Raw genomic sequence first — 9,144 nt, forward strand, 5'->3', positions numbered from 1 at the left:
CATCTGTATTGAGAACAATTTTACAATTCTTCCAGGCTGTTCACTCTTCTGCAACTTTTCCTGTTCACCACATGGCAGAAAATGCTCTTTTTTACATCCCAAATTGGCAAAATTGTAATCTTTCTCAAAAACTCAGTTTATTTCCTTTCTCTAGAGTATTACTTCACTTGCGTCCAATTATGTGTATTTATCAGTTTATGTTGCAATGATCTGTTTCCTTGCCAGTTTCTATCTTTAGGCCATGAGCTCCTTGATGGAAGGGACCATGTTTTTATTTCCCACCTTGAGACACAGTATAGTATTATAGTTTAGCGCATGAAGCCAGGATTTGGGGGTTTAAACCTCACATTTATAGTATGTATATCCTTGAGCAAGCCATTTAACTTTCCTGTGCCTATTTAACTTTCCTGTGCCTAAGATCCCTTATCTGTAAAGTGATCATAATAATTTAAATAACTAGCCCTTCTTCTCGCTCTTAATTAGAAACCTTTTCATGATTGTCACTGATTTACAGGGAAAAAAATGTATTGTTGGATAAATATAAAAGGTAGCCTAAAAAATAAAAGGGTCAATGTTTCCAGGTCCCCCCCCCCCAAAAAAATGCAGATAACTGTGTTGGGAAAAAAAAAAAGAGAGACTTTAAGATTCTGACAAGCAATAACCGACATTCCTCGGTCTCTCTCCAACATCTTCACACTGTGGAGTCTTCTCGGACTTCCGCATTCAGGATCTCTTCAGTTCTTCTTACTTGTGAGAGGGCTCCATTCTCCAGCCATCTCTGGCAGCCCACGTTTAGGTTCTGCCAGGGAACTGATCAGTCTTTTATGCTATTGTCTGTTTAGAGTCTGATACCACACAACTGTCAATTGAGCAAAGGGCATGTCTTGCCTTTCTCTGTACTAAGAACTCAGGAACGACTGATACCTTCAGGCTAATCTTCTCAACAACTGGGTCTCCTTCTCGACGCCTTCCTTCTTCAACAGTCACTCCTTGCCTGTCAATGTTCCTCAGCAACACCTGGATGCTTTAGCAATTAGGACTCTCTACGGAGCCCCGTAGCTCCTCCAGCTATTACCCCTATAACCTTAACGCCTTAGCTCTGCCCAGTCTTAGCTCCTGACCCCGCCCCTTCCCCTGCTCCGCCTCCTCTTTAGACTGGAGTCACAAGTACGCATGCTCTCCCTTAGCCAACTCGTAGCGTGATGACGTTAGCGTTGGCGTGATGACGTAGTGGCGTCGATACCTGCCTCTCTGCTGGGGGTTAGGGCGTACATTTAGAAACCACGCGGGAGTGTGTGGCGTCCCGGCTGCCAGTGGCTCGTGCTTTCCTCTCGGTCTGCGTCGCTGAATGTATTGTCTCCGTTCCGCCCCTTCCGGGAGAGGGAAGAGGAGCAATTCTCAGGGGATAGAGTTGGAGCCCCTGAAGGAGAGGGAGCAACCGAGGGGCTTTAGAGCGCTTGAGGACAGGGTTGTGACCCTGAATTGGGGGAGTGGCTGAGAGAGGAGGGTCCCTGCAGGCAGGGTCGGAATCCGCTGGGATCAGGGCTGGTTCCGAGAAGGGCCTGGGGTAGCCGCGCGATGTTCCGGGCCCGGTGCCTCCTCAGAGCCCTGCGCTTCTGTTCCTCCGCTCCCTGCCCGAGACACAAGCCTTCGGCCAAACTGAGCGTGCGGGACGCTCTCGGGTCCCGGAACACGAATGGGGAGCGCATTAAGGTTCAGGTTGGTGTATGGGAAGGAAACGGGTTTTTTCTTTTTAGTGACCTATATGGCATCCACATCTAGGCTCGCTTTGTACTGTCGAGTCAGAACGACTGGCAGGGAAAAGTTAGAAAATGTTGGCAATCGTGTGCGTTTACACTTTTCTCCTTTTATTGGCTATCATTACTTTTGGCAAAACCGTTTTTGATGCCTATAAAACGCTTTCATGGTACCTTGTTAACCATACAGCAAAATTAAAGAACGATCCCTTTTTCCTTTAGCCTCATAATGAATATCCACAGTTATATGGTGGTTGTCTTGAGCAGGCTCCTTGAGAGCAGAAACTATGTCTTACCTGCCTTGGTATTCACACATGGCTAACAATAAATATTTGTTTAACTAAACCGTTCATTCAACTTGTAGCTACTTCAATGTCTAAAATGAGGCTTTGCGTATAATTTACGTTTAATGCATTAGAAAGAGTGGAGTTTGGTAACTTGAAAGAGCTTTGTAGTTAAGCTGCCTAGGAGTAAATCTGCATCTTAGTAGCTTGTTAATTCTGAGCATGTCACTTATGTGCTCTAAACCTCAGTTTCCTCTTATAAAATGACGGTAATAATAGTCCTTTGAAGATTAAATGAGGTAATAGGTATAAGGCATTCAGAACAGTGGTACACAGTCTAAATGTTAGCTGCTGTTATTTCTCTGGCTAATATTTATTTGCAGCAGCTCCACGTAGAAGATTTTCTCTAAAAGAAGGCTAATCAAAGTAGTTTGACTTTCTTAGTAGGTTGCTGAAACATACTGATGCAGTTATTTTTGTTGTCCTCAAATATTACTGATTTTTAGCAATACGACCAATCTACCTCTCTGTATGTTTTTAGGCTTCATATTCTTTCCATGATCTAAATCAAAATTTTTCTTGATTTCATCTATTAATTTGGCATACACTAATGATACCTTCTAGTCTAGAGAGAGTTCAAAGATGAAAAGAACAGACCCTAGGGCCTAGGTTAGAGGCTTTTATTTTAGTGCTGTGCAGTCTAATACAGTAGCTACCTGCTACTTGTGGCACTGAGCACTTGAAATGTGGCTAGTTCAATTTGAGAGGTGCTCTAAATAAAATACACGTTGATTTTGAAAAACAAAAAAGTATAAAATATCTCATTTTTATATTACATGTTGAAAATATGGGCATAATGGGTTAAATTAAAAAACTAATTTCACCTGTTTCTTTCTACTTTAATTTGACCACTAAAAAATAAAGTATTACGTGGCTCACATGTTTTTGTTGGACAGCCCTGGTTTAATGGCTAACATAAGAAATTACAGCAATATGTTAGTATTAGTGATATCATTAAAGAACTTAGAGAAAACAAAGAGGGAAGTCCTTAACTGTGTGAGGAGGTCAAGGAAGACTTCTTGTATATAGGGTATGGTGGAGACATGAGGAAAGTAAGGGTCAGTATAGTCAATATAGTCATAACGACATTTGGATCAATGACAGACTGCATAAAAAATATGGTCCCATAACATTATGATGGAGCTGAAAAATTCCTATTGGCTAGTGACATTGGAGCTATCATAAGGTCATAGTGCAACACATTACGTGTTTGGTGATGTTACTATAAACAAACCTATGCTGCCAGTTATTTAAAAGTAAGCATTTATAATTATGTACAGTACATAATACTTGATAAGGATGATAAATGACTATGTTACAGGTTTATGTATTTGCTATACTATTATTATGTTAAGTCTACTCTTTTTACTTATTAAAAAGAAAAGTTTGTTGTAGAACTATATGCCATGTTACACCAGCAGCAGCCTCATACATCTTGTTTACATGTCTCTTGATGGCATCCTTTCTCTTGCTTGATTTAATCTCATATTGTTTTGTGCAGTAACATGCTGTACAGCCGTGTAACCTAGGAGCAGTAGGCTATACCACATAGCCTAGATGTGTAGTAGGCTATGCCATCAAGTTTGTGTAAGTGCACTCTATGATGTTCAAACGACAACGACATCACCTAATGACGCATTTCTCAGAATATATTCCTATCATTAAGTGGCGCATGACTGTATAGTTTTTCTAAGTAGGATCATCTTTACCCAGGTTTGGTGGTTAATCAAACACCATCAGTTTTTTCACAATTGTTCAGTGTCTGCTAGAGGAATTTTCTCTTTGAATTTCTGTGCTAATTAAATTTAAGTTAGATGTAAGTTTAATGTCACTGGTCTACTTGAAGACATCTCATTTTTACTCACACCTCCCTGTCATTTAAATTCAGAGTATCTGAAAGTTTATGTACTATTTAATATGCATTCATGATGAGAAGTTTCTTGAGCACTCTTTATTTATGATACTTCATAAAATGAAAAAAAATCCCATATTTCTAGTCAATACATAATCTCTGAAATTTGACATAAAAGGAGAAAGAGCCTCAAGTATGTGCCCTGTTATTTGTAATGGTTGAGATCAGAGGAGGTGCAGGGGCAGGAGAAGATACCTGGAATGGCCCATATTGGAGGGATTGGTTATATGAAGTAGGTTCATCAACCTAATGGAATGTCAGGCATCTATTCAGGATGATGAGCTTTATTAACAAACAAAACAAAAGGTGGAATGCCAAAGCTGTATCTCACTGTGATAATTATATAAAATTATATATGCACACGGGTGAACTAAAAGCAATTGATTTGTTAAGGCAGGGTTACGAAGACATTTCTCTGCTTTCATTCGTCGTCCATGTGTATGTGTAATGAAAATGTAAAATGTTTGTGTTTTAAACTCATATTTAGAAATATTTCTCTTCATTAGGGATGGATTCGTTCAATTCGATCCCAGAAGGAAGTCTTGTTCCTGCATGTAAATGATGGGTCATCTTTGGAAAGCCTTCAGGTTGTAGCAGATTCAAGCTTCGACAGTAGGTGAATTAAAAAAGAGAGAGTCCTTTCTTTTTTTTTCCATCTCCACTGCTCCCCATTTTCCTAATCCACTGTTCACTTTGCCCCCTGAGCGATTTTTCTAAATAAATCTGCTTTTCATAGTTTGAGGCTTAAGTCCAAATATTTGGAATCAAGATCCTGGATTCTTCCTCTAACATCTTCCTGAAACAGTATCCCCACCTGTCCTTTGCTTCAGTCTCTTCTTAACTACCTGCAACTTTTAACCCAATAAAGCGTAAAAATTTTTATCATTAAATATTGTAATGTTCTAATAGCAAAGTTCATATTTAAATGAGGGTTACATATAATGATATCTTGTTTATGCTGTTTTTTTGTTACTATAGAGAACTGGCTTTTGGGAGTTCTGTGGAAATTCAAGGGCAGCTAGTAAAAAGTCCATCCAAAAGGCAAAATGTGGAACTGAAGGCAGAGAAAATTGAAGTCGTTGGACATTGTGATGCCAAGGTATGTTTTCTGACATTCTTATGGAGGTTGTTTAGACTTAATTAAAAACATTAGCAATTAGTTTTAAGTGCGATTATTGGGAAGATGGCATTTAGAACATGTTTTGCTTATGATTTCCCAGAACATTGAAATGGACTATAGAGCCTGAGGAATGTAGAGAGAGTAGCAAAAAGTATTTATGTAGGTGGCTGAGAGTTATGAGTGAGAGTTAAATATTAGTGTGTGCATCTCTGTGGTGCCTGTCACAATTGAAACTTAACCACTTTTACAAGCATGCCCAGTCGGCCTCAGTGACAGAGACATACCAAGGCAGACTATATTCTTAGGAAAGGTCTGTCTAGCAGTGACTTTTCATGATCTAGAACTGTATTGTTCAATACAGTAGCCACTAGCCACCTGTGGTTGTTTAATATTAAATCAATTAAAATTAAATAAAAAATTCCATTCCTCATGAGCATTAGTTACATTTGACTTGCTCAGTGGTCACACGTAACTAGTGGCTACCATACTAAATAGCACAGATACAGAACATTTCTGGTTATAGAAAATTCAATTAGACAGTGCTAGAGTGTTATAATGCTTAGCCTGAACAAAGAAATTCTGCATTAAGACATGTTTATACCTTTTTTTTGTAAGACTCTTCTGTATAGCTTTTATTTTTAGCCTGATAAAGAGGCTGGAGGGAGTAAAATAATAGATAATTCAATTTCTTAAATTGAAGAGAATGAGGGCCAGCCACGTGAAATGACTTACCCAAGGATATAGTGCTGACTAATGTCACAGCCGAAATTGATATACTAGCCATTTGACTCCCCTGTTGTTTTTCAATACTTGTCTTCAAATATTTAATGAACAAAAAATAGAGAAATATAGAGAAATTACATCATTTTAATTAATTTTTAGTTCTTTTGGATAACTGGAATAAATTAAATATAAGAAATAAGAAAGAAAATAGGAAATATTTTAGAAGTGTCATTATGAATAGTTTTGTAAGAAATTCTAATTGACATGTAAAATCAAGAGTCAGGCTCCAAAAATAGACTGAATATAATTTGGAACCCAGAGAGGAATGGAGATGATAACTATTTTTGTTTTTGCTCTTTTAGAGGATATATGATTATTAAAAATTTGCCATGTGTTTTACTCTTCTTAAATTGTCCTCTCTTGGCTTCTGTTGATGCCTCCACCATCTCTTTCCCTTCATTTCAGTGTCATTTTGACATTAGGGAATTCTGAACTCCTAGGAGTCCCCAGATTCCTCTTAATGTTATATTTTCACTTTAGTAAGTGTGGTGTTAATTTTGATACAATTTAAATTACAAGACCTAAAAGAAATTGACAAGATTAAAAGAAACAGGCTACCAGGGTAATTCTTTCACTTAGCTTCTTTGTTATCTTTTTTATTTAAACATTGGTTTTTGTCTGAAAGTTTGTTTCTGTCCTCGTAATCTTAGGAGTGTGGGTAAGATGGAAATACTTCTAGATAGAGTCATAATTTCCTTCAAAATTTTCATAAATGTACACTACTCTGCCAGATGACAGAAAGCTGTTGACCCTCCCTCATGTTCTTAGATAGCAGTGCATGTTGATAAACAGTGATAAACAGTGTCAATTGATAATGAATAATTATGGACTTTCAAGACATTTGAATGATTTTAAAATTAAACACTAGCTCTGTGTATATAGCTGTAGAAAACAACCTTTAATATCTATAATATTCTGAACTCCTATGTGCCAAACCATGAACTATTTTGTATTATTATATCCTAATCTCTCTATTTGTAAGTAGTGATTGATAGCTAACAGATAGAAATATGATAAATAACAGGTTAGCCTTGGTGATATTGTGTATTTGCCCATGGTTCCACAGCTAATGAGTAGTAGAGCAGAATTCAAATCCAGATCTCTATGCTTCCATCCCACCACCATTCTGCTAACTTGTTGGAATCAATGTGGACTATATTTAGTTATATTAAGAAATAAAGAAGGAAAGCATCTCAGTTTCGTCCTAAAGCACTACTATTTTTTGAACGCCCTGGAAACTATTTTTTTAGCTTCTAATTTTTTTTTCCATTTATTGGCAGGCTTTCCCTTTTAAATATAAAGAGAGGCATCCTCTGGAGTATCTGAGACAATATCCTCACCTTAGGTGTAGGACCAATGTTCTGAGTTCTATACTGAGGGTTCGCAGTGAAGCCACAGCTGCTATTCATTCTTTCTTTAAGGTAAGGTGCTTTGCTTCTTGTTCTGTCTTCTGAAAAAGTTGAATAATTGTAACACTGGAGTATTATCCTGAAAGTCTGGTTATTTCTTTACTCTAAGCACCCTTTACTTGAGTGGTACTTTTTTCTTTGGTTGATTTAAACTTTTCTCTTTATCACTGGTTTCGAGCTATTAGATTATGGTGTGCCTTGACACAGTTTTCTTTATGTTTCTCGTGTTTGGAGTCTATTGAGTTTCTTGGATCTTTTCTTTTTAATTTTCATGAACTTTTTCAGTCATTATTTCTTCAACTACTCTTATATTAGACCATTTGATGATATCTCCATAGCTGACTGATGTTCTTTTTTTTTTTTTTTAATTTTTTTTCTCTGTGTGTTTCTTTCGGATAGTTTCTATTGCTGTGTCTTCAAGCTTATCTTTTCTTTTACAAGGTCTAATTTGTTATTTCTATCCAGTGCATTTTTCATCTCACACATTGTAGGTTCACATCTAGATGTTTTATTTTGCCCCCCTTTAAAAAATATCTTCCATTTTTCTACTTTATGAACACATACAATGCAGTAAAAATACTGTTTTTTTATGTACTTTTTTTCCTAATTCTTAACATATTTATCAGTTATGAGTCAGTTTTTATTGATTAATTAATCTCATTATGGGTTATGTTTTCCTGCCACTTTGCATACCTGCTAATGTTTGATGAGATACCAGATATTGTGAATTTTACCTTATCTGGGGCTGGATAGTTATAAAGTTTCTTAAGCTTTGTGCTGTTATGCAGTTAAGTTGCTTGAAAACTGTTTAATCCTTTGGGTCCTGCTTTTAAGTAGGTCTGGAGAAGTGCTCAGTCTAGGACTAATTTTTTCCCACTGTTGAGGCAAAGCCTTCCTGAGTACTCTACCTAGTGCCTTATGAATGATGATTTTTCCAAACTAGCTTGTGAGAACAAGCACTGTTTCCAGCCACATGTGAACACCAGGCACTGTTTCCTCAAATCTTTTTGCTTGGTTCTTTCACTGGCCTTGAATGGTTTCCTCACACACATGTGCTGATCACTCCTCTACCTAATATTCCAGGTGATCCTCTACACATCTCTGGAATTCTCTGCACAGCTCTCTCCTCTCTGGTACTCTGTCTAATGAACTCTAGCCACTTTGGTCTCCTCAGACTCTCAGCTCTGTCTCCTCAACTCAGGGATTCTGCTGGACTCTATTTCCCCCTCTCCCTGCTATGGCCTGGAAAACCTCAAGGTAGTAAGCTAGGCTGCTGGTAGGGTTCACAGTGTTTGTTTCCCATCTCTCAGGGATCGCTGTCCTTTGTCGTCTGATATTCAGCATCTTGAAAACCATTATTTCATGTGGCTTGTTTGTGGGGTTTTTTGCCCTTTTTTTTTTTTTTTTTTTTGTTTCATGTAGGGTTAATCTGGTCTCTATTTCTCCATCTTGGTCATAGACATTTTATGTATAAAGAGTTACTGGTGTTGATCAAATAGATTGAACTGAGATTATAAAGGCATTTTGTCTTATTTAGTTTTGCTTTTCAGTCATTTGTCCCCTCCTGGGAAAGCCACAGTGGAATGTAGTTGGTAAGTTGATGAGGGGAAGGGACTCTCCCCTCATGTGGATAGTAGGGTTCCAAAGGCAAGGGGTGACCCAGCAGATAAAGTTCAGTGTTACCCCATGTGGTTTTGGAACTCTTCCTATGCCGCTTCCCCAGATCCAGCTAATTTGTGGAGATTGTTCAACAGCGTACCCTCCCCTGTAAAAAATGCATGCAGGCCCAGGCCTGTTGCAGCATACCAAGAAAGTTCTT

The 9,144-nt window shown here is 37.9% G+C and overlaps 1 protein-coding gene across 3 annotated transcripts in view; it reads left to right on the forward strand.

Moving 5' to 3' along the window:
- The first annotated feature begins 1,227 nt into the window (after window positions 1-1,227).
- The window catches only part of NARS2 (asparaginyl-tRNA synthetase 2, mitochondrial), a 105,876-nt gene continuing 97,959 nt past the window's right edge, over window positions 1,228-9,144 (forward strand). Inside the window, exons 1-4 of one of the 3 annotated variants that reach the window (XM_011368357.2) lie at window positions 1,228-1,719; window positions 4,520-4,629; window positions 4,992-5,112; window positions 7,197-7,337. In XM_011368357.2, the coding sequence (XP_011366659.1) occupies window positions 1,579-1,719; window positions 4,520-4,629; window positions 4,992-5,112; window positions 7,197-7,337 (513 nt within the window). In that variant the 5' untranslated portion in view covers window positions 1,228-1,578. Of the gene's footprint in view, window positions 1,720-4,519; window positions 4,630-4,991; window positions 5,113-7,196; window positions 7,338-9,144 lie in introns of those variants that run through there. The other 2 variants (XM_023535520.1, XM_023535519.1) reach the window with 2 other exon arrangements.

Source organism: Pteropus vampyrus, unplaced genomic scaffold (genome assembly GCF_000151845.1).
Source record: "Pteropus vampyrus isolate Shadow unplaced genomic scaffold, Pvam_2.0 Scaffold141, whole genome shotgun sequence".
NCBI classification, from domain to species: domain Eukaryota; kingdom Metazoa; phylum Chordata; class Mammalia; order Chiroptera; family Pteropodidae; genus Pteropus; species Pteropus vampyrus.